Below are 23,663 nucleotides of genomic sequence, written 5' to 3'. Positions count from 1 at the left end.
GGGTAACACCTGCTGAGTTACAGAACTTCCTGGATGAACTGCTTAGGCCAAGATTAGAGGTCTCGATTGCATTTTATTGTGCTTTGCTCTTTCTCATGGGTCATTGTCCCGCTATGCTTTCTGCCACCCAAGGTACAGAAAGATGAGAGCTCACTCAGCTGGGCTATGGAAATGGGGTATCTTTTTGAAATGTACCTCCTAACCCTAATGTCTGCTAATTTGAATATTTATAAAATTTGTTTTCGGTGATGGCACAGACTCCTAAAACATGGCTAATGTAGTAGTGAAAATTCAGAAGCTACATCTGCTGTCAGTCACTACATTTGTATTGAACTCATTACACTGAACTCATTAGATTTCGTGTTGGATTTCCTGCCCCTGCTACCCCTTTCCCACCTCCTGCTAGACCTTGGTTTTCCAACGCTACTTTAACACTCTGTTTAATTCCCAGTGGTTGAGAGAGAGGTTCACACTGCTGCTTCTCCTGCTGTAGGTGTTTGAATCGAGCTTAAAGTTGCCTCAAGCTGTTTTCTAAACCCACGCTCCACCTGAAGCTTTGTCTTTCTTTTGTGCAGCAAATGAATTTCTTTTATTCATTCAACAAATATGTATGGAGCACCTGCTATGTGCCACGTGCTTTCTTGGCAATTGGGATTCCTTGGTAAATAAAACAGACAAAAAATAGAGATGACCAAGAAGTTTCCATTTTAGTGGAATGATGAGTTCAAGGAGTTGCCAGTTGTTTGTGGGACAATGAGGAAAATGAGACACGGAATATTGACGGTGGCGACTCGTCGTGTTTCTTCTTTGTCATTGTTTTGGCTGCCAACACCTATAACCTCTTGCTACATTTGGAAAATTCTGCCCCGTAGTGGACATCTGTCATTCAGAGATGCACAATGTCCTTCTAACATCGCTCTAATTTAATAGCTCACATTTTGAGTTTTACCTTCTTAAGGTAGCCTCCACAAACAGCACGTTAGCTGGGCTCCCGTCACACTGATCACGTGACATGGGCTCTGCCAGTCACGTGAGAGTTGGGTATGGGAATGAGCAAACTGAAGCAACAGCTGTGTGAGCTGGAACTTTCTTCCAGCCACAGCAGTAGCAGAAGCATCTAGTTTTGATCTCGCAGAGCATAGGCAAAGTGGCCCTGACTCTTTTCCCCGTTTGGGAGCTAGAACGTTTCAAGGAGGCAAAAACTGTAAAAACAGGTACAAAGTTTATTATTAGAGACACAGCGTAACATGTGGGAGAGAGCACAGAGAAACAGTTTGTTTATTTAAGACAGAAGCAAGGCAGAAATACACACCCAGAGAACAGTGCGGGAGTCCTGAGTGAGGAGGCAGGAAAGAGGTGGTTTAGATCGCTTATGTAGGACAGTCCTTCCAGGTCTGTGTTTACACTTGTCCAATTATCTTCTTTCTTTTTTCACTCTTGGCTGGTCCCAGGACACTCCCCACATGCATGCGCAACTTTTTGTTGAGGTGTTGTTGAGGTGGATCCCACTGCAGAGGCCTGTGGGTGCATGTCCACACTTATTATGCAGTGGCATCCCCTCCCTTTTTGACCCCCAAGGAGCCTTCCTGCGCATGTGCAGTCAGGGAAGTTTTCCTGACCTCAGGAGTGGCCATCTTATCTCTTTATTTCAGCGGAGCTCAGCTTCTGCCACTAGCTTTGTCCTTGGAGTATCTGGGTGAGAACAAAGCTTCAATTTTACTGCCCTTGACAAACACCAGCTGTCCAGCCCAGGGGACCATCTATCTCCTATCTCAGATTCTCTCGGGAGGCTGAGACGGAGCTTCTCCAGTCTAGCTCTGGGAGTGCATGGTGCCCATGGGGTGACACAGTGATGGCTTTGTTAAAATTGTACCTGGCGTGGTTTGCTGTCACTGCCTTGTTCTTGGCTGTGTGGTTTCCACACCTGCTTCTCTTGTCCTCCCTGAGATTCTGTGAGTTATCAGTATCCTATAATAAGACCCTTTCTGGGCTTCCCTGGTGGCGCAGTGCTTGAGAGTCTGCCTGATGCAGGGGACATGGGTTCGTGCCCCGGTCCGGGAAGATCCCACATGCCGTGGAGCGGCTGGGCCCGTGAGCTATGGCCCCTGAGCCTGCGCGTCCGGAGCCTGTGCTCCGCAACGGGAGAGGCCGCAACAATGAGAGGCCCGCGTACCACACACACACAAAAAAAGACTCTTTCTGCTTATAAGACTGAGAGAAATGTGTGTGGTTGCAAATAAAAACCCTGTAAGACGTAGCCACCTTATGAATCTTAGAAGGAAGAGCCACTCTGACCATAGAATCCAAAAATGCTAAGTGCTCACGTTCTCAGGTGAAGGCCTGTGAGCTTAGCTCAGCAAATCAGACGTACCCAGTCCAGACTTTACAGCAGGAGCTGGTGAGGTGAGCAGGGCAAGAGGAGAAAGATTTTGGTTGGCAGTTTTGGGGCGGCAGCAGCAGCTGGGGTCCCCAGCTGGCAGGGGTGGTGCAGGCCCTGTGACCCTCTGCTTTCGGCAGCAATAGTTTCAGCGCTATAGGTGACACTCATAGTGTGAGCACTTCAGCAATAGGGTCCAACTCTAACCTTTTACAATGATGAAGGCGGTGCCTGCCTTCTTTTCTTCCTTACCTTCTTAATCTATTTTATTTTCTGCCCACTCCATTACTTTATATGCAGTATGCTTTTTTTTTTTTTTTTTTTTTTTTTGTGGTACGCGGGCCTCTCACTGTTGTGGCCTCTCCCATTGCGGAGCACAGGCTCCGGATGCGCAGGCTCAGCAGCCATGGCTCACAGGCCCAGCGGCTCCGCGGCATGTGGGATCTTCCTGGGACCGGGGCACGAACCCATGACCCCTGCATCGGCAGGCGGACTCTCAACCACTGCGCCACCAGGGAAGCCCTACAGTATGCTTTTGATGGACTTTATGGTTTATTCCATAAGAAACAGAATTTCAAGATGATATTGTGTCAGGATTAGAGCAAGAAAGTGCATTGTCTAGAGAGGCAAGACTTGGAGCTAACCGGAGTAACTGACGAGACGTCAGACTTTGTCTCTTTGGGGTTATGATGAGCTCTTTTGTGTCTGTGAGGCATGGCTGTCTTGTGTTAGTGCTCTAACTATGTTTTCTTAGATTCACTATTGGTCGGTTTGGCATCCACTGCAAACAAGGCAACTAATGGCCAAAGTTGTTTACATCTTCCCAGTGATCCAGACTTCAAGGGAGTACAGACATCATATTACAAACCCTCCAGCCAATCTCAGGTCCACACCCCCCGGCCATCTCCGTTACCTCTCTCTCACACCGGGCCAATATTTCCCCTGCACTGAATCACCCCAGGGCCAGGTACTGAACCACCGGAGACCACCCCTATACCCACAGCCCACAAAAATTATTCAAACTATCCACTCCTAGGCTGCTTACCCTGTCCTGCCTTACCTTCCCTACAGAAACTCCAATACATACTCTGGGCCATGCTTTCTCCTTTCCCTTCCTGCCCTCTGTCTGGCCCATGTGCTTCCCCATGTGGCCCTACGTGACATGCCATGATTCCTGCTTCTGGGGATCTGTGAGTATAAACGTCTTCCTCTGTGACAATCATTCCCGTGTCTGCATGTCTTACCATACCTGATGAAAACAAATCCTGGGTACGCATTTTAGAACAGAATGGGTAGTTGTAAGCATTCTTTTCAAAGTGTAATTATGGAAAGTTGGGTGTGTGTTAGTGGGAGGAGCCAAAGAGCAAGATTAGCGGGAGTTTCCCAGCATTTAAACTCCTTTCAAATATTCTGGGAAAGTTCCCACCTTGAATGTGGCAGAAGCCACCTTTCACATAGAAGCTCAGATCCCCAGATTCCTGCTTCCTCAGCCTTCCATGCATTTAGTTCATGAGCACATGATTAATCAGATGCGTTTATCCTGACCTTTGTATTGGGAGCTAGTGACACAGTGAAGTAGGAATAGAGGAGAATTAATTCTGGCAGCAGCAGGGGTGGACAGCAGTCCCAGTGACAGACGGTGCAAGGTTTTGCATCCATTGCTGCAGCAGCAGGGCCCACTATGCCGGTAACGGCTTGTGATTTGGGCTTTAGTCCGGCTGGTGTTCCCCTCGCTCTCACCTGTGCTCCAGGGGGGGTTCTCCAGCTTTGTAAGTACACCTGTGAACTTCCCATTGCCCTTTAATAAAATCACTTTCTGCTTAAATGAATCCGTAGATTTTTATTGCTCAAACCAAAGACCCTGACGGATACAATCTATTATTTTTCCTTCCCTCTTTCCTTCCTTCCTCCCTTCCTTCCTTCCTCCTAGCTTTCTCTCTGTATGCATTTAATACTTGCATAACTTTATATACACACAGATATACATATATATCAATATGAAAGTACATCTGGTAAAATATGAACATTTGTTCATTCTGGATAGTGGGAATGTGGGTGGTTACTTTTATGTGTTTTAATGTTCTCAAAAGATACTACTAGCAATCATATACACATGTGTAAATATATGCACATATATATCCTATTTGTATATATCACACATATATATGGGGTTGGCCAAAAAGTTCGTTTGGGTTTTCTGAAGATCTTACAAAAACCCGAACGATCTTTTTGGCCAACCGATATTTACACACGTACACATATATATCATGTATTATTTCCGTTTTCTAAGCCCTTTGTTTATACTAACTCATTTACTCCTCATTACAAGCTTAGGAAGTGGAGCCAGTATTCATAGCCTCCTTTTACATACGAGGAAACGGAGGCACAGAAGGCTCTAGAGACCTGTCCCAAACCACACAGCTTTAAGGGAACAGAGCCAGAAGTTAAACCCTGGCAGTCGTGTCCTGCGTCCTTGGCTGTTAACAATATGTGGGAGATGAGATAGCAAGGTGCAGACCCCAGAGTGCTTTTAGGATGGAGGATGAGCTTCCTTACGGGCTGAGGGCTGAGGGGAAGGAACGAGCGAGAGGGAGAGGAAGATATGAGAGAGCCGGGCGACATCTGATAGATGGGGCCACCGCCAGGATCAGAGCGCCAGGCTTCGCCACGCACAGCAGGAGGAAGACGACTCCTGATTTGATGCGGGCGAGAAGGAGGCAAAGGGTCAATTTGTGGTTTGAAGGAAGCTGAACTTCCTTATCTGGGAAATTGAAGGCAAGGTCACCAGCAAGGAGGCCGAGGAGGAAACAGGCAAGCTGCAGCCAAACCAGGTGGCAGCACGAGGGAGCCGGGGTCCTGCAGGGGAGAAGGGGAAGAGCAGGACCGCAGGCTGCTGACTGGCGGCTCTGTCCTTGGTGCTATTTTACTCAAAGCTGTACTGCTCTATTGACACACAGACCCAGGAGATTCCCCATCTATGGGTGAGGTTGGGGGACCCAGGAAGTGATCCTGGAGCGCAGGATCCTTCAGAGCAAAGAACGAAGCATCTTCGTAACCAGACAGAGGGCAAGCAATCTGCTGTCGGTCCCCACTGGACAAGGACTAGATAGTCACAGGCTCCTCCTCTTTCCCTCCAGAGAGGGTGTGAGTGTGTGTGTGTGTGTGTGTGTGTGTGTGAGAGAGAGAGAGAGAGAGAGAGAGAGAGAGAGAGAGGGAATATGAGCATGAGTCTGTGTGCCTGCCAAGCTGGCGGTCCCTCCCGCGGACCCGCCTGGCTCTTACCTGCAGAAGCATCCGTGCCAGCCTCTCCGTGCCATCCTCCTCAGCAGGACCTGCATGCAGCTTCTCTGGTCACCAGAGCTGGGAGCCTGGGCACAGCAGCCTGTCTTCAGAACTTGTCCAACCCTCCCCCAGGAAGCCAACATGACTCTCAGTGTCAGGTCTCCTTCATCCGCCAAGGCATGTCCTGTCCCAGCATCTGTTTGACCAGGAAATGAAGACACCCAGCTGTGCTCCGCACCTGCCTTTCCATTCTGCGGGGACTTTGGTCAGCTGACCAGGACCTCCAAGCCAGGCTGGTACTCTGTTCTTTGAATGGCTTGTCTTCTATGGTCACAGGTAAGAAAGGTGCCCCCGAGCTTGTGTCGGGGACATTGTGAGGGCAGTTTAAAGTGATATGAGCCGATTAGCAGCTTCCGGGTACTTAGGAGGGAGGTATGTCAGGATGCTGGAAGTTGCCTGCTTCTAGAAAAACGTTAGTCTTTTGGTTGTCCCTGCTGGGGCTGTCCAGAGCCCAGTAACAGTCACCCCCTCCCACTGGTGAGGGTGGCTCCATCTCAGGAGTTATTGGCTTTATTGAATCTGCTTCTATGTCTTTATTACCACTATTCCTTTTTTGTCATTTATTTATTCACTCAGTAAATAATCTATATGCTTTAACAAAGGCTAACAGACATCAGTGTTATTCACTGACTTGGAAGACAGCAAGTTCTTCATTGCCGGGTTTTTTCTGAGGCTGGAATTTGTGGAGGAAAATGATCAGCTGGTGTGGTAATCCAAATGACCTTTAAGATTCCACCCAACCTTGAGGTGGCAAGCTTCTGCGATTAATTGATGTATTGAGCAGATCAAATATAAAAGCTAGAAATAGGCTCGCTCTTCCCTAAGCATCTCCAATGAAATGATTTGGAAGAAAAGACACTGTCATTTCCTCAATCAAGAGACTTTCTTTGGGGTGTTGACAGTTATGGGGGAGCAATGACTCCCATGCTTGGGATTGTGCCAGATGGCGGAGAAGTGTGGGGTGAAATCGAAGCAGGTTTTATGGAGAAGGTGGGGCTTATGAGAAGAATAGAATGGGGGTGAGAAGTTGAAAACCAGCTGCAGTAGGAAGATGGACAAACAAGTCAGCCCACACCACCTTGACTTCAGTGGAACCAGGATTCAGGATGTGGGCAAAAGAGGCTGACTTGAGTTGGGGTATGGGGCGCAGGGTGGTCTGGACACACTGGTACATGGCAGTGATACAAGCTCAGTGAGGATATTGGCGTCTGAGCCCTTTACATATGCAATATTTTTTGTACAGGTTTCCCTGTGAACTCCATTCACCCAGACCCACTTTACAAACCGGGACATCAGCCCGCAGGTACCCCCAGCCCCACCCCCCTCCGCGAACCTGCTAATCCGGCCACTTAGAGGATCAAAGGGTCCAGGACTCTTTCTCTTTCAATAGCCTTCTAACGAGAGGTGAAAGTTTTATCACTGTCAAATACCTGGAAGAATTTCTCCTTTGGTTTCCGGTGACAAATTAATGAAATTATCATAGTGGGCTAATTACAAGGGATGCAAATCTGAGGCATCTTGCAGGAATTTGTCCGCTGGAGTCAATTCAGTCTCATTTGCACATTCTTCCAGAGGGTCCAGGATGTCTCTGGTTGGATCTTTATACGATGCAAGTTCAGCATGCCTGGACTTCTATTTCTTTTCCCCCTGTTCTCACTAATGGGGAAAAAAAAAAACATGCTTTTATTTAGTGCCCTTGGTTGAAAGGTGAAACAGACTATAGCCTTGGGATTTGTGCACGTGGTATCAGTTGGAAGGAGAGGTGAGTGAGCTGCACACAGAGGAAGCTCTTAGCACCTTGGATCCAGGTGAGCCTGGCTTTGGGGTAGGGCACCTGTACCTTGTCACCACCTGTCTGCCACAGACCTCAGTCGTGATCGTGGCTGAGCAATGACAGTCACGGTGCTAAGATCTATAAAACACAGGCGAGTACTGGCTGAGTTGCCCATACAAAATTATCCTTCTAGCTGGCACCACTGAGTAGCACTTGAACATGTTATAGTTTAGAAGCTGAAGATGTGAGCTTGAATCCCGACCTCATAGCTTTTTAACTATGTGGCTTGGGCAAATCAGTCAACTTTTTAGAACATCAGCATTTTTAAAATTTAAATAAAAGAGATAATCATAACCCTTCCCCATACCTTCCTAGGGGTGATGGGAGGCCCACATGAGGTCAAAGGTGTGAGGCATGAAGGTTCACTTGTGTCAAAGATGCATCATCCTAAGAACCCTTTCCTGGGCTCACTCAGGCTTGGCAGTCAGAGGGAGCCACGTGGAATCCCCAGGGAGCTCCGCAGTGCCAGCTCCCCAGGCCCTGCTGGGGAAGCGGTCCGAGGTTCAACCCACAGCCAAGGTCCGGCCTGCCCTCCTTCTGAGGTCCAGCGGCAGCTAGACCCCTCCTCTGAAGCCATGGGCCCCTCCCGCCCTGCACTCCTGTCCACGACAAAGCTCGGGCTGTGGTGGCTTCTTCTGATCCCGGCAGGTGAGTGGGGATGGTCCCTAGGGCATCCTGTCACACCTGTGAGCTCACACATGCCTCCGGGAGGAAACTCCTGCAAGTGGGTTGGTGGCAACTGCCAGAGCCACAGGGGATGTAGCTGTTCCACCGCAGGAAGGTGAGGGGGCGATCGCTGCGTCGCCTGAACCTCCCCGAGTCGCAGTGCTCCCCATCTGCAAAATGCCAACTGCACTGTGACCCTCCCAGGGCTATTGGTGTGGTGACCTGGAATGAGAGCCTGTGACTAGCGCCTGGGATACCGTTGGTACCCGGCAGCTGTTCTTATCGATGTTCTGAATTTTAGAGCAGTAGTTCTCGACTTGCTCAGGCAGGAGAACCCTGAAGAAGTGAAGCTGTTTGCAGAACACAGTGAAATCAGACACAGAGGATTCCATCAGACAACTGGGGACACTTTGCCCAGCTGATGAGAAGGAGCAAATGCCTGTGGTTTGAGGATAAACAGGCGAGATGCTCCAAATGGAAGAGAATTTCATGGTTAGCATTAGTTGTTCATTACCAGAGGATGGGAGTGAAAGTTCCCGGGGCCAAGTGCACGATGCACGTGAAGCCCTTCCCCCTGCAGCTCACTCCACACAATCGGGCGTCTCCCCCATGTTGCTGTCCCTTGGGGCTCCCCAGTTCCAGGCTGGATCGCATCCCCTGTCTGACTTCTTCCCACTGCTCTGCATACCTCTCAGCACTTGTTTTCACCCCTTATCCATCAGTCACAGAGTAACTGACATTTCTTGAGCACCAACCATGTGCTGGTTGCTTTGTAAGCTCTAACACACATGATTATATTTCCTCCTCGATAGTGTTTTGAAATAGGTTCTGGATTAGTGCGCCCATTTTGCAGATGAGGAAACTGAGGCGCAGTGAGGTTAAGTGGCTCTGATCGGACAGGAGAGGGAGCCAAGCGCCCAGCACCACGGACTCCCGGAGACCCCTCTCTCCCCTCCTGTCCCACAGCAACCGTGCAGCAGGCTTCCCCCACCCAAGCCGAGCACCGCCTCTTCCAACACCTCTTTAGGGGCTACAACCGCTGGGCAAGGCCAGTGCCCAACACCTCGGATGTGGTGATCGTGCACTTCGGGCTGTCCATCACCCAGCTCATCGACGTGGTGCGTCTGTCCTACCATCCTTTGCCTCCTTGGGATCAGCCCCAGACATGGGCCCCTTTCTGGGGCTCCTCGTTCTCTCCCCAGCCCCAGCCCTCCCAGCCCACCTCAGTCAGAGCATCACCCCTCGGAGCCTGGGGATGCTCCAGCTCCCTCCCGCTCTCAGCCCTGAAACCCCTCCTGGGAGGGCGTTGACCGGCAGCAGGGCATTTTCTAAATGCCCTGCCCTGCTTGTTCCACCTGACATAAGCCCAGAGGACCCAGTGGAGATAATCTGAGTGAGGGTGGCAGTGTCAGGAGGGGTGGTGGGTTGGCTGGGCTTGCAGTGTCCCCTAACAGGTTCTCTGGTGAGTGGGGTGCCTGAATAAGCCCCTCCCACTCTACCTTGTTTTCTGGGGCTCGTTCATCACTCTAATCGCTTTCTTTCCCGCTACTGGCCAGGATGAGAAGAACCAAATGATGACCACCAACGTCTGGCTAAAGCAGGTGAGGACCCCTCCCCTGGGCAAGACAGGAGCGGGGTGGGAACCCACAGAGCCCAGCCCCGCCCAGGACTCTTCCACTAGAAGCATGATTCTGAGTTTACCTTTTGCCTGAGTTGCAAATGTTCCCAAGGCCAGCCAACTGCAGACTGCTTCTCGTGAGGGCCTGTGCTCTTGTGCGGCCAGGCTCTGTCCAGCACCTGAGAATATCACCTATGAGAGCCACGTGGTCCCCTTTTTGGGACTGGGCATTGCCTACGTCCCTGCTACCGTTTGCAGATCAGCTCACCGAGTCATCACCGGAAACCATGCGAGGTTTAGTTCTGCCATTTTACAGCTGAGGGAAACAGAAGCAGAGGGCAGCTGGGCTAGACAAGGGCGGCCCAGGTGTGCCCCACTCAGAGACCCAGGCCCCTTCTGCAGGAGAATGCTGAGTGTTCTGTGTCTACGCTGCCTAACAAGCCACCCCAAAACTCACTGGCTTAAAACAACTGACAGTTTATTACCTCTTTAGTTTTTATGGCTAGGAGTTTTAGTGGTTTCTTCTGCTTTGCACGGGGACTCCTGGGGTTACTTGGTGGCATTTGGCTGGTGGCTGGTCTGCTCTGGAGGGTCCAAGATGATTTCACTCACAGGTTCATCCCTCAGCAGAGATGTCTGGAAGGCTCTGGAAGGTTCTGGAAGCCAGGCCCAGCTGGGCTCTTCTCCAGGCAATTTCAGGGTCTCTCTGCCTGTTGTCTCCAGTAGGAGAGTTCGGACTCCTCACCTGATGGCCCAGAGACCCCAGAGCGAGGGTCCCAAGAGACAGGAAATGAAGTTGTTGTCTCTTAACCAGAAACTGGCTCAGCATCAATCCTGGCCAGTGGATGGGTAGCCCTCTTTGATGTGCCATTCTTTTTTTTTTTTTTAAATTTATTTATTTATTGCTGTGTTGGGTCTTCGTTTCTGTGTGAGGGCTTTCTCTAGTTGTGGCAAGCGGGGGCCACTCTTCATCGCGGTGCGCAGGCCTCTCACTGTCACGGCCTCTCTTGTTGCAGAGCACAGGCTCCAGATGCGCAGGCTCAGTCGTTGTGGCTCACGGGCCCAGTTGCTCCGCGGCATGTGGGATCTTCCCAGACCAGGGCTCGAACCCGTGTCCCCTGCATTGGCAGGCAGATTCTCAACCACTGCGCCACCGGGAAGCCCGATGTGCCATTCTTGAGGCAGAACTTGGGGACACAGGCTTTATAACAGCCTGAATATATTCTCTCCTCTTTACAGATGAGGTGCAGAGCCATGAAGGGACTTGGGAAGCCATAGCAGTGCAAGGGTCAGACCTAGAACCTGGGTGGCCATAATTGTCCCCATAGGCCAGTTACTTAGGCTTCAGGGACTGCAGTAGGGAGGAGAGGAAGGAGCACTGGAGCAGGAGTCAGGCCAACCAGCACCACCTCTGATTAGCCTGTGATACCATGCAAGTTAGTCTCAGAACCTCACTTTGCTCATCTGTAAAATGGGGCTAATATAATCTATTGCCGATTAATATAACACAACTTGGTGTAGATGCCCCCCAAATGTTGGCTGAACCTGAAAACTTAACAGACAATGGACTGGGGGAAGGGGGTACATTTATGAAGACCCATCCCTTTCAAAATTATTCCTCAATGTCCTGAGAAATCCTGACAATTTTAACAACACTTTTATCTTTCCTACTTTGCAAGTCTGGCCCCTCTCTCTGCCTAAGCCTTCCCCTACAGAAAAGCAATCAGCACCACTGTGGGGCCAGCATCTTCCCAGGTGTGGTTTCGGTACCAACGGCAGTTTTGTGAGATGATTTTAGTTGGCTCGCAAACCTTTTTTTTAAATAGTCATATATTTATATTTTAGTGGATGGTTTCAAGTGCTGTGGGTTTTCCAGTTATTTCAGTGACGTAAAATTCAAAAATTTATGTAGGTTTAAAAATAATGAACTAAGTTAAAGGAAAATACTAAGTAAATGCTAATATAGGCAGTGCAAATATATTGGCAAAAATTATGAAGCTGGGACTTGAGTGCTTGAAGTTTGTGAACCATTGAGCTGGATCAGTGCTTTTCCTCTCATGTGCCTGCTTCCTGCAAACACTCCTGTTTCCCTTACTTCTTCCTGGATCCCTAGCCAGTTGATGTGTTTGTGTAAGTGTTACATGACTATCCTTAGGGGGAAAAGGCACCACGCATGGCAGACTTTTCAAGGGCACATCACTGCCCTATTTTAGGGCAAATGCACAAAAGCAAAATGGCCCCTAGAATTAGGGCAAGTTTGGAGACAGGGAAGGCTGGGTTCAAGCCCCAGTGCTGTCACTTATTGACAGCGTACCCTCCCTCTAAGCCTCGCTTGAGAAAACAGATTCGCTTGGACCAGCCGGTGGAAACAGGGTTCCTAGGGGGCGCCCTAGAGCACAGTTGGAAATCCACTGGGTGACTCCCCTTTCTCAGCTGCGTAACTCTGATAAAGGGGTTGTTTTACTCCTCTTGTCCTCAGTTTCCTTATCTGTTAGATGGGGAGATACTTCCACCTGCTCTTCACTCTTTGCTCGGCTGTCCCATTGAGGGTCTTCCTAGACAAAGGGTGTGAAAAACCTTTGGAAACTGCGATGCACTAAAAAAAGTTACTACGAATGAGTGAGGCTGCTTGCCGGGGTCGTCCAGCTAGGCAGTGGCAGAACAGAGGCGGGACGAGGGTGACCCGTCCTCCAGATGTGCCCGGGACTTTGAGTACAAGAGTGGGGGCAAAGCGAGGGCTAGATTATGTTAGACTGGACTCCCCGTTCCCGTCTCAGGGCCCTTTCCCGGCATTGCGGCCCTTTCTATTCTGTGGGGCTAGGTGAGGAGCTCCGGGGGCTCCGGGTGCATCAGAATCCGGCTGCTGGGCGTCCCCAGGCTGCCCTAGGTTTGCCCCGAGGCTCCCTCCCCCGGCAGGGCTGCTGACCTGACTGCCCTCCCCACGCACAGGAGTGGAACGACTACAAGCTGCGCTGGAACCCGGCCGATTTCGGCAACATCACATCCCTCCGGGTCCCTTCGGAAATGATCTGGATCCCCGACATCGTCCTCTACAACAAGTAGGAAACGGCTGGGGTTGTGGAGGACCCTTGGGACCCCTGGGACAGGGGGTTCCCTGCGAGGGGCGGGTAACTTGAGGCTAGGCTGGGTTGCACTTGGGAAGTGCGCCCCCTTGTGTCCAAGCTGCGTGGCCTTCCTATCAACTCCTGCTTTGCTCCTCCTCGCCGCCTCACCTTTTCTCTTGATTCCCTTATTTCTTTCATCTTGTTCTCTCACTCATACACCCCAAATTTATTGAGAACCTACTGCATATCAGTGCCTGCGCTGTGCTAATGGGACACAGCTGTGCCAACACTGAGAATTATTTGAAAAATATGATTGGTGCAGGCTGTGAAAAAAATGCCTAAGTGTTGGAGTTTTGCAGGATGGCATTATTGTTGCAACAGGTAAGCAGCATCCCAGGGTAACAACTTTGAAGGGATCAAGCATGGGTATTTTAAAAAGTATTATTTATAGTTGCCCTGTATTCAAAACCAAAGAGGACCAATCTTTGAACATAATGACTAGAAGTTAGTAAAAGGCAGGGGAGTCTAAAGAGAGCCCCAGAGGACCAAGTCGGGTTTTTTTAAATAGAAGATATAAAGAGCTATAATTTCATTCATGTTTGGCATCAGGTAATTCTTCATTTAGAAATGAAGAACTTAAAAGATGTTTGGCATGATGTTTGCCTAAAAATATTTTCTGAAGTGGGACTCTAGGGACCACTAGTTCCTGGAGATATGAATAGGTATGAAAAATAGTTCTGTGGTCAAATAATTTTAGATAACATTGTATGTCATTAAAACCCTTTCTGCACCCCAGCCCCAGTCCTTTGGAAAATGTCATTTTAAATGTTGTTAGAACTTGTACAGACAAGAAACCCCTTTAGCCCAGCATTTCCCAATTCATTTGACCCACATTTAGAAAAGCTATTTTTAAACAATAGAATAAAGGGAAACAGATCCACTTCTGAAGTTAGGTGTCTCCAGATAGGTCAGAGGGGGGTGACGGTGATCCCTTTACACTGCCCAGTCCTGGTCAGGCCCAAAGCCCTGTCATCTGAGCCATCTCTGTAAACACACATTCAGCATGAATTACCTGCAAGGTCTAACATTGCCACTGGACTCACGGACCCCTCACCCCATATTTGCACCCAGGATCCCTCTAGTTTCTGCTTCCTGTGCACCTGGCAGAGGGCGGGAGCAAAGTCCTAGCATCAGATAGGACCCAGAGTTTTAGGATTGCCAATAAGGCTTTGGCCAGTGTTACTTGATTATAACAGGAAATTCTTTTGATAGGACAAAATTTCAAACCAAATTCTTGCAGACATTTAAAGAAGGGTACCTCCTCCACCCACTTCACTTCAGGTTAAGAAGACCCCAGGGAATTGCTTCTTTCCTTCCTCAAAATGGGGGCACATGTTGCCATCTAGTGGTGCTTCTGTATGATGACAAAAATGCCTTAAAATTTTTAAAAAAAAACTTTTGCCCTGATCTGTTTGCAACTCCCTTTCAAAGTTCTGGTTTCCAACCAGCCTAACTCTCTATCCTGGAACTACTTCAAGGAAAAGAAGTCTCTCTTCCTGTGTATTCTTTTTTTTTAAATTTTATTTATATTTGGCTGCGTTGGGTCTTCATTGCTGCGCGCGGGCCTTCTCTAGTTGCAGCGAGCGGGGGCTTCTCATTGCGGTGGTTTCTCTTGTTGAGGAGTACGGGGTCCAGGCACGTAGGCTTCAGTAGTCGTGGCTCGTGGGCTTGGTAGATGTGGCACATGGGCTCAGTAGTTGTGGCACGTGGGCTCAGTAGTTGTGGCGCACAGGCTTAGTTGCTCCCTGGCATGTGGGATCTTCCCAGACCAGGGCTCGAACCCGTGTCCCCTGCATTGGCAGGCGGATTCTTAACCACTGCGCCACCAGGGAAGTCCCTCTTCCTGTGTATTCTTCTGGTTCCCCTGTCTTTAGGATTGATCGTGGGAACTGGAGAGGGAGGGAAGGCAGGGCCTAAGAGCTCACTGCGCCACCTCTCAGGGGGAAATTGGACTCAGGCCCGACTGGTCACTGCTGTTCCAGTGTCCCCTGCGTCCTCACGGGCCCTTAGATGCCTTAAGCGTCCTCACGATGCCCACTCGGGCCCCGCCCTCACTCACGCCCCGCCCCCAACTCGGCCCAGCAGCTCCTCCAGTCCAAGCATACACTGTGAGTTTTATCCTTTCCCTCCTCTGTTCCTTGTTCTGAGGATGCTCTGCTGGTCCGCTCTCCACCCCCAGCTTTCTGCCAAATCCTACCATCCGTCAAGGCTTTGCTAAAATGGCAGTATGCTTGGTGACCCTGCTCCCCGGAAGCGGAGTCCTCCCCCGTAGTTATAGTGCTGTTGCCAAATCGCCTGCCTGGCGTTGTAGGTGTTCAGGCCTGCTGCTCATTTCCTCGTGGTTCCCTAAGGGCAGGCATGAGTCTCCCCTCCACCAACAGCTCCTGCAGAGGCCCCAGTGGGTGCGGCTGGCTCAGAAATGCATGTTGAAGGAAGACGGATGGCGTCTTCCTTCACCAGCAAAGATGTCATGTGTCTTCTGAGCAGGGAAGTAAAAACCTCAGGTGTAAATGACATGACCCCCAGCAGAGGGGCTTACTCACCATCTGCAGGGGTGGGGGGGTGGAGGAGAGAAAAAATACTCATGTAAACAATCACTCTAACGTGTTAAATGAATACAAACAGGCCATCAAACTACAAATACACCACATGATCACAAAAACGTAAAAATGCTATATGTGTTATCTAGATGACAATCAAATATACATGAGATATAGAAATATCTCATATATGTATAGATACAGATCTATAACGTCAAAACGTTAATAGTGGTTATTTTAAAAATTCTTGGTACTTTCCTATATTCTTAAAAATTCCTACTTTTGTAATTAAAAAGATGGTGTTTGAAAGACAACTCAGGTAGCTCTAGATGTCTGTGTGCCGGGGAGTCTTACCTGCACAAATCCCCACAACTTGGCCCAATCCGGCTGTGTTATTGGGGTCCCCCTGCTGAGTGGTATCCGGAGCAGTCCGGCATGGGTGCCTGGGGTGGGCAGGGTCCCCCCAACGCCTCTCCTCTCCGCAGTGCAGACGGGGAGTTCGTGGTGACTCACATGACCAAGGCCCACCTCTTCTCCTCGGGCACCGTGCAGTGGGTGCCGCCCGCCATCTACAAGAGCTCCTGCAGCATTGACGTCACCTCCTTCCCCTTCGACCAGCAGAACTGCAAGATGAAGTTCGGCTCCTGGTCGTACGACAAGGCCAAGATCGACCTGGTGCCGATGCAGCCGACGGTAGACCTCAGGGACTACTGGGAGAGCGGCGAGTGGGCCATCGTCAACGCCACGGGCACCTACAACACCAAGAAGTACGACTGCTGTGCCGAGATCTACCCCGACGTCACCTACTACTTCGTCATCCGGCGCCTGCCGCTATTCTACACCATCAACCTCATCACCCCCTGCCTGCTCCTCTCCTGCCTCACGGTGCTCGTCTTCCACCTGCCGTCTGAGTGCGGCGAGAAGATCACGCTCTGCATGTCCGTGCTCCTCTCGCTCACCGTCTTCCTGCTGCTCATCACCGAGATCATCCCGTCCACCTCGCTGGTCATCCCGCTCATCAGCGAGTACCTGCTCTTCACCATGATCTTCGTCACCCTGTCCATCGTCATCACCGTCTTCGTCCTCAACGTGCACCACCGCTCCGCCAGCAGCCACAACATGCCCCACTGGGTGCGGGTGGCCTTTCTGGGCTGCGTGTCCCGGTGGCTTCTGATCAGCCGGCCCCTGCCGCCCTTGGAGCTCCGCGACCGCCCGGATCTGAAGCTCTGCGCCTCCTACCGCTGGCTGGAGACCGACGTGGATGCGGAGGGGACGGACGAGGAGAAGGAAGGCAGATGGGCGCACGCGGGTCACTCGTCCCCGTTCACAGGCGTCCCTTACAGCCACGGGGGTCTGCGCCCAGGGGCCTCGGATCCCGAGGCGGAGGCCCCGTTGCCGGAGGGTGGGCCCCGGCTGTCACCTTGCATACAGAAAGCACTGGAGGGCGTGTGCTCTATTGCCGATCACCTGCGGGCCGAGGATGCTGACTCCTCAGTGAGTGGGGGCTGGGGGAGGGGCCCGTCCCCTGGGTGACCCCACCGGCCTTGTAGGGAGCCATCCCTCCAGGGTGTCAGCTTGGGTCAACCCAGGCTCCTCCACGAGGATCCATCTCCCTTAGGCATGGCCTTGGAGTCTGGAATGAATTGTGATGGAGAAGGTCTAGCTGGCAGCTCTGAGAACGTTTATTGGGTAGGTGGCAGAACAGCACTAAGAATGTCCCCGCTCAGCCTAACTGGGTGACACAGGACAGAGATGGAGGGGGTCTCCCCACGCCATCCTCACGCAGGCCGTTTCCCACCATTGCCTGTAGGTGGGGGGGAGGGAACTCATCAGGAGACCCCAAACAGCCCAGCCTCCCCCTTTGTCCTGACGGGCCCCTCCTTCTTGTCCTGGGCTCTGGGCATTTTTGTGAACTTCACTGTTCACTCACGGACACTGAGGAAGCTTGGATGGGCCTGTGGGCTCCCCTCCCCCGCCCCCCCCCCCCGCTGTGTCCTGCATAATTAGGTAAAGAAGCCACTGCCCAGGGTCACAGAATCCTTCTTATCAACCTAGGGAAGAATGAAAGAAAGTCCAGGAGGTTATTACTGGGTGGCCTTGCTGAGTAGATAAGACAAATTAATTGTTATCTAATCCGGGAGCAGCTAGGAATCCAGATCCACTTGCCTGGGCTGTAAGCCCCAATTCCACAAAGCCCCTAACCCCCCTGCAAACACCACCCAGCCTTCCCTGGGCCACACCTACCCTCACCTACCCCCCCAGCGGGAGGCAACATGGGGGCACAAAGTCTTCACCATTTTGTAACTTCTGAGTGTTGCGTTTAAATCACTGCAGGCCCCTTGGGAGGGTGCATGCCCCTGGGTGACTCTAGAACCTTGTGTGTCCCTCCAGCCTCCCTTACCTGGAACTTGAGAGCCTATGGAAAGGCTCTGGGCTATTGTCATAGGGGTGGTATAGGACGGGAATCGCTAGGAGAGGGCCGTTTGAGTCTTGAGACATCCCCGTTTACCCCCCGCTCCTTAGCTCCCAAGGTCTCAGTGGCGTCACCGCTGTCCCCAGTGCCATTCTTACAGGGGCTGCACACGGGCGGGACACCTCCCCTTTCCCAAGGCCTCGGTCACTGAGTGCCCATCTCCCCTGCAGGTGAAGGAGGACTGGAGGTATGTGGCCATGGTCATCGACAGGATATTCCTCTGGTTGTTTTTCCTCGTCTGCTTCCTGGGGACCGTCGGACTCTTTCTCCCTCCGTTCCTAGCTGGAATGATCTGATGCCACATCACCTGCTTTGGCCCAGACGTGGCATAGCTGACCGTCTTTAACGGCTGCCGCCTCTGGAGTATGCCTTTGGGGTCAACGCCATCCAACTACAGGTGCCTTTCCATGGTGTCCAGACATGGAAGCCTTCTTGGAATGATTCACTTGACATTATTGTACTTTGTGCTGAGAATCTGCTGGGCACGGAACCCTGTTTGGATGCTGAAGAGCTGGGCCAAAAGGAACTTGCTCTGCAGAAGGTTACGACGTCGTGATGACAACGTGAAGATATATAAGATGCTCCTGGGATTCAGACTGTGAGGGATGCGGGTGGGGGGAACCCAGGGGTTGGGGAAGGACCACGAGAGGAGGCTCAGACCGCAAAGGAGGGGTGTGTAGGGAGAGAGCGCCTCGGGGGCGTGGAAGGGCTATGAACAGCATTTGGGATTCAGGAACAGCCCAAAAAGGAAGGGGGGACAGCCAGGCTGAGGTGGGCTTGAGGATGGGGAACAGAGGAAGCAGGTTGGAAGGGGAAGAGGAGGAGGAGGCCCACAAGTGGGGCGGACACAGGTAGCTGGGCCGTCCCACCCACCTGGAAGCTCTTGTGACAGCCCAGACTTCGCCCACCTTTAGCCCCCGGCCTTCCCCGTGCAGACCCAATCAGCACCAGCCGCCCCTCCGAGAGGTGTGGCCGCACTGACAGTCCCGGTCTGCAGGGGCGCTATCTGTGCTTCAATGCGCGTGGACAAACCAGGAGGACACCCTCCGCCATTCCTGACCCAACTCAGGCCCGCGGTGCGCTCCTCCCTCCCGCACAGGGTGAGTGGTGGTCGAGCCCCAGGCATCCAGGACCTTTGCTCGGAGGAGCTGAGAGGAATGAGCTGGATGGCTTTGCACCCCGAGACGTTGCAGGAACTCTTCCCTTCCCAGCCTGCCCGCCCTTCTTACCCGAAGCCCCTCGATGTCTTCTGACCGGCTCTGTGCGGAATGTCCTGCCCCTTGGAATGTCCTGCCCCTTGGAATCCCGCAGTCCCTCGCCCCAGCGCCGTCCAGCCCGAGGGAAGAACCTCAGCCCTAACAGATGCGGCACTGGGTCCTCCGGACAGGGTGGGGACTCTGGACGAGCAGCCAAGCAGGACAAGCATCTAGTTCTCTTTGACCTTCAGCGTCCCCTCCTTCTAAGCCCCACTTGCTCTCCCTGACAGACCCCGGGGGACCCTGCCACAGCGGGCCCAGTCCTCCTGCCTCAGTTCTCTGCACGACCCGCCCACTCAGAGGCCATTCTGTTTTCTGGTTCCTTCTGCTCTGCGGATGCAGCTGCAACCTCCCCCGTCCTCCCTGCTGGCTCTCCTGGAGCAGTGATGCTCCCAGACTTGACCTCCTGATGCAGCGATGTTCCCTCTTGTTATTCCGTTTCCCACCCAACTGGCAAGTGAGTGGAGAGATCAAATAAAGCTGAAGGCCTGCTCAGTCAGCTATGGGACCCCTCCCCAGCACCCCTGGGACCACCGCACCCCCTCAGAGCCCTGGCTATTTGATGGCAGCTGGGAGAGTGCCATTGGCATCCCTGTGTGGCCCTGGAGGGGCTGCCTGGGACCCCACTAGAAAGTCGCCCTTGGCTCAGGTGCGGGGGGCAAAGGCCTGGGGGTCAGGCGCGCCGCCCTGGCATCACCGCATGCCCCGGGGGGTTAAGCCCTGGCTTCAGCCTTTGATCTTCGCCCAAAGTAAGCACAGTCGATTCCTTCCAGGGCCGCGGGCCGGAGGTCATCGTTACCCGCCCCGAAGGTCAAACAAACAAAACAATCAAACCACAAAGCAAATGGTACAAGTTTAATTCATCCACAAGTCAAATAGAAAGAAGGTAAAAGAGTGTTCGGCACAGACACAAGAACGGGCGGGAGGGAGTGGATGAGAAACGGGGAGAGAAGACAAGTAAGAAAAGAGAAGGAAGGGGCCGGGGAGGGAAGAACGGAAAGGGGGCGAGGAATGCGGGTCGCGTCCCAGTCCAGTTGGGCCTCGTCTCTCCCCTCCTCCCCTCTTGGCACGTGGACAACACAGCCTCCTGTGTCCCGACCCCCAGTAGCTTGTCCCTGGACTGTCCCAGGTCTCCCCTCAGGGGCACACACGGCTGTCAGTCCAGACCAAACTCACATTAAATAAATTCCACTATACACTGTACAAGAAAGCCAGGTCCAGCCCTCATGGCACCAGCCGCCCGCCTCCCCAGAGAGAGCCCCGCCCGGCCCCTCCCTCTGTGCACGGCGTGGGGCGGGGCTCCATGGGCGGGGCAGGAAAGAGAAGGAGGAGCTTGGTTCCCCACTCAGCCTGCCTTTCACACGATGCGTAAAGCCATCGTGGCCGCAAGGGGCCCGAGCGTGGCCCCCTCAGGCCAGGCAGCAGTGGCTGGCGGACAGCAGCCACGCTCCCTCTGAGCCCTCTTTGTCACCCCCTGCCGTCTGCAGCCCTGAGTCACCTCTGTCCAGCTGCGGCCTGAGCAGCACAGTCTGGGGACGGGGTGGGGAGAGGGGACGTGCAAAATGGCAGGGGAAGGAGGACTCTCCTCGCCTGCCCACCCCCCCTGGGGGGACCCACAGGACCGAAGGTCAGGCAGGGGCCGGGGCAGGGAGGGACATGGCGGGCGGGGGCGGAGACGCAGGCGGGAGGCGTTGCCCTCTTCACTCTGCTGGCGGCTGGGCCAGGTTGGCCAGAACCTTGGCCTGGTCCACGGCGTCCAGCAGGTTCTTGGCATCCACAGCCAGCGTGTGGGAGGCGGTGAGCATCTGCCGTTTGCACTCCTCACTCAGGGAGGTCACCGCGTTTTGCTGCGCCAGTCGCATCTTATTGATGAGCTCCGCCAGGTCCTTGTTGAGCAGTTTCTGGGTCCCCTCGATCTGTAGGAAAAGCACACGGGAGGGGCTGGGACCCTGAGGGGCTGCAACGTGCAGGCCGGGAGGATGCGGAAGCCACACGGGAGTCCACCTGGCGCTGGCCCAGGAAGCCGGACGTTCTCTGGGGGGCGGGTCTGACCCAGGCTTGGGCTGAATCCAAGGCCAGTGCGGGCTGGGGGCCAGGTCGGCAAGGACAGACACTGCGGGCACCCCAGGCCCCAGCCCGCCTACGCCAGCCCCCTCCGATCCAGCCCCAGAGACCCTGCCTTTGTGCCATCATACCCTCATGCTGGCCCGACGTGGGTGAATGGTCAGGGGTCAAGTGCATTCACTCACTGGTTAACTGTGTACCATCAAATCAAGAGATCAGGGACAGCGGTTTGGGCTGTAGGGTTTTATTTACCGCCATATCCCCATGCCTAGTGCACTGCTGAACATATACTTGGCGCTCAAGAGATATTTATCAAGTGAAATGAATGACTGGTGCTCTCAAGCCGGACAGGACAGCCTGGGCAGGGGCTCCTCTGGGTTCTTGCTGCCACCCAGAGGGAGCCCGGGAAATGCCCAGACCCTCCTGCCCTATGCGTGGTCACAGTGGGGACAGTGGTGGGATGCAGTGGTCACCTGTGTCACACTGCTGACCACTGGGAGATGGTGGATCAAGCTACAGCCTGGCAGGGGGTGCGGTGTTCTGCTGGAGCCTGTGGCTGGTTTCCAGACAGAAAACCAACACATGTTCAGAGGCACAGCCTCAGTCCCCAGTTCTGCAGTAACAAATTACCACAAACGCCGTGGCTTAAAACAACGCAGGTTTATTCTCTTACAGTTCTGGAGGTCAGAAGTCTGGAATGGGTCCCATGGGGCTAATGTCAAGGTGACGGCTGGGCTGCGTTCCTTCTGCAGGCTCAAGGGGGAGAATCTGTTCCCCGCCTTTTGCCGCTTTGAAAGGCTGCTGCCTTCCTTGGCTTGTGGATCCTTCCAGCAGTGGCATCCTTCCAACCTCTGCTTCTATCATCACATCTCCTTCTCTGATTCATAAGACCTCTGCTTCCACCTCCCTCTTACAAGGACCCTTGTGACTACATTGGACCCACATGCATAATCTCAAGATCCTTCACTTAATCCCATCTGCAAAGTCCCTTTTGTCACGTAAGGTCACATAGTCACAGGTTCTGAGGATGTAGACATCTTAGGCGGGCCATCAGTCTGCCTACCACCGGGACCATCTCAAAGTTAGAGCACCAACACCCCCATTTTGGTTTTCAGTGATCGTTTCTCACTTAAATAGAGAAAATCGATTAAATGATCGATTGAAGAAACCTTCACGGCTATTTCCATGACACACTCACCTTGACCTTAGTATGGAGGGTACTAGACAGAGAATCACAGGGGGCGCTAAAAAGGAGGGTGTCTCATCCTTTGCATGTCCTCACGCAATAAGAAGTCACCACAACCATCTGAGACCTAGACTAGGAAATTCGCCCTAGGAAGCCGGCCGGGTCCCCGGGTGCCAACTCGGCCCCCCCTTGTGGTGCCTTCCCAGATATGCGGTGCAGAGCCATCCGCTGGCGGCTCCCAGCAGAGACGAGGCTGCCCCACGTGGCCCTTCGGAGTCTCCTGTGTGAAACACGGCTGGGGCAGGTGAAGGGGGCAAGTGACAGCTGATGGCACCGACTGGCACGAGGACACTCACCTCTGTCCGCGAAGACGACGGCAAGGAGGGCAGGAGGTCGTCTACGCTCGCGATGAGCTTCCGCAACGTCAGGCCCACGTTCTGGGAGAGAAAGGGGCGGGGCGACCGTCCGCTTGGCTCTTTTTGAGAAAGCCACGTCTCCCTGGGAAAGAGCTCTCCTGGGATGGTGCCTGCCTGCCGAGGCTACCTGGGACTAGAGTCCCTTTGACCACCTGGCTCTAATGAGGGTCTTCCTGGGAGAGGCACCTAGCCGGAGGCCTGGGATGCCCGGCCCCTCCCACTTCCTTCCAGGGCTGAGCAGCCCGCCTCCCCAGGCCACGGCCCCAACCTGCCTCTCACCTTCACCACCACCACGTAGCCCTCGGGGGGCAGCTGGCAGAGCTCATTCTTGAGGTCCAGCACAGCCCGCACCAGCTCCATGACGTTGAGGTACACCAGGTCGTGGGTCCGGTCCAGGTTGGCTGTGGGCTGGATGGACTGCGTGGGTCGGGGGAAGAGAAGCAAGAGGGCCCGAGGGGAGGGCGGCGAGTCAGGGGCACACAAGCCATTCTTTCTCGGGCAGGCACTGACCACTCAGGCGTCAGCCCAACTGCTGAAGACTCTTCTCCGAAATAGTAGGGTCCCGTCCTGGGGGTGCCTCCCTCCCTTCTGCTTCCAGGGCAGTGGTTCTCACATTAGAGTCTGCCTGGGAATCTTAAAAAAATACTGCTGGCCGGCCTCACACCAGACCAACGGAATCAACCCCTGGGCCTGGGGGCCACGTGGTTTCAAAGCTTGTCAGAGGATTCTAATGGGTAACCAAGGCTGAGAACCGCTGTTCCAGAGT

General features: G+C 53.0%; 2 protein-coding genes across 6 annotated transcripts in view; one reads left to right on the top strand and one right to left on the bottom strand.

Annotated features, from left to right (window-relative positions):
- Nucleotides 1-8,128: 8,128 nt before the first annotated feature.
- On the top strand, nucleotides 8,129-18,271 carry CHRNA2 (cholinergic receptor nicotinic alpha 2 subunit; the record flags this gene model as incomplete). Of its 3 annotated transcripts, none has more annotated exons than XM_081237756.1 (6): nucleotides 8,129-8,201; nucleotides 9,186-9,337; nucleotides 9,776-9,820; nucleotides 12,787-12,896; nucleotides 15,988-16,996; nucleotides 18,146-18,271. In XM_081237756.1, the coding sequence occupies 6 exons, from the start codon at nucleotides 8,129-8,131 to the stop codon at nucleotides 18,269-18,271; spliced, it is 1,515 nt and encodes a 504-aa protein (XP_081093882.1). The 3 variants fall into 3 exon arrangements, with proteins under 3 accessions (XP_081093882.1, XP_081093881.1, XP_081093880.1); XM_081237755.1 differs by having other exon boundaries at nucleotides 9,120-9,292; XM_081237754.1 differs by having other exon boundaries at nucleotides 9,120-9,337.
- A 1,800-nt stretch (nucleotides 18,272-20,071) lies between these two features.
- Nucleotides 20,072-23,663, bottom strand: part of PTK2B (protein tyrosine kinase 2 beta) — a 125,603-nt gene continuing 122,011 nt past the window's right edge. For all 3 annotated transcript variants that reach the window (XM_081238482.1, XM_081238484.1, XM_081238483.1), the window contains 3 exons: nucleotides 23,177-23,314; nucleotides 22,838-22,918; nucleotides 20,072-21,147 (listed from right to left, as the gene is read on the bottom strand). In XM_081238482.1, the coding sequence (XP_081094608.1) occupies nucleotides 20,932-21,147; nucleotides 22,838-22,918; nucleotides 23,177-23,314 (435 nt within the window). In that variant the 3' untranslated portion in view covers nucleotides 20,072-20,931. The remainder of the gene's footprint in view (nucleotides 21,148-22,837; nucleotides 22,919-23,176; nucleotides 23,315-23,663) is intronic.

This window comes from Mesoplodon bidens, assembly GCF_964165515.1.
Source record: "Mesoplodon bidens genome assembly, chromosome: 6".
NCBI lineage: Eukaryota > Metazoa > Chordata > Mammalia > Artiodactyla > Ziphiidae > Mesoplodon > Mesoplodon bidens.
The sequence above is the reverse complement of the archived record's forward strand: the minus strand, read 5'-3'. Positions and strand labels throughout refer to the sequence as shown.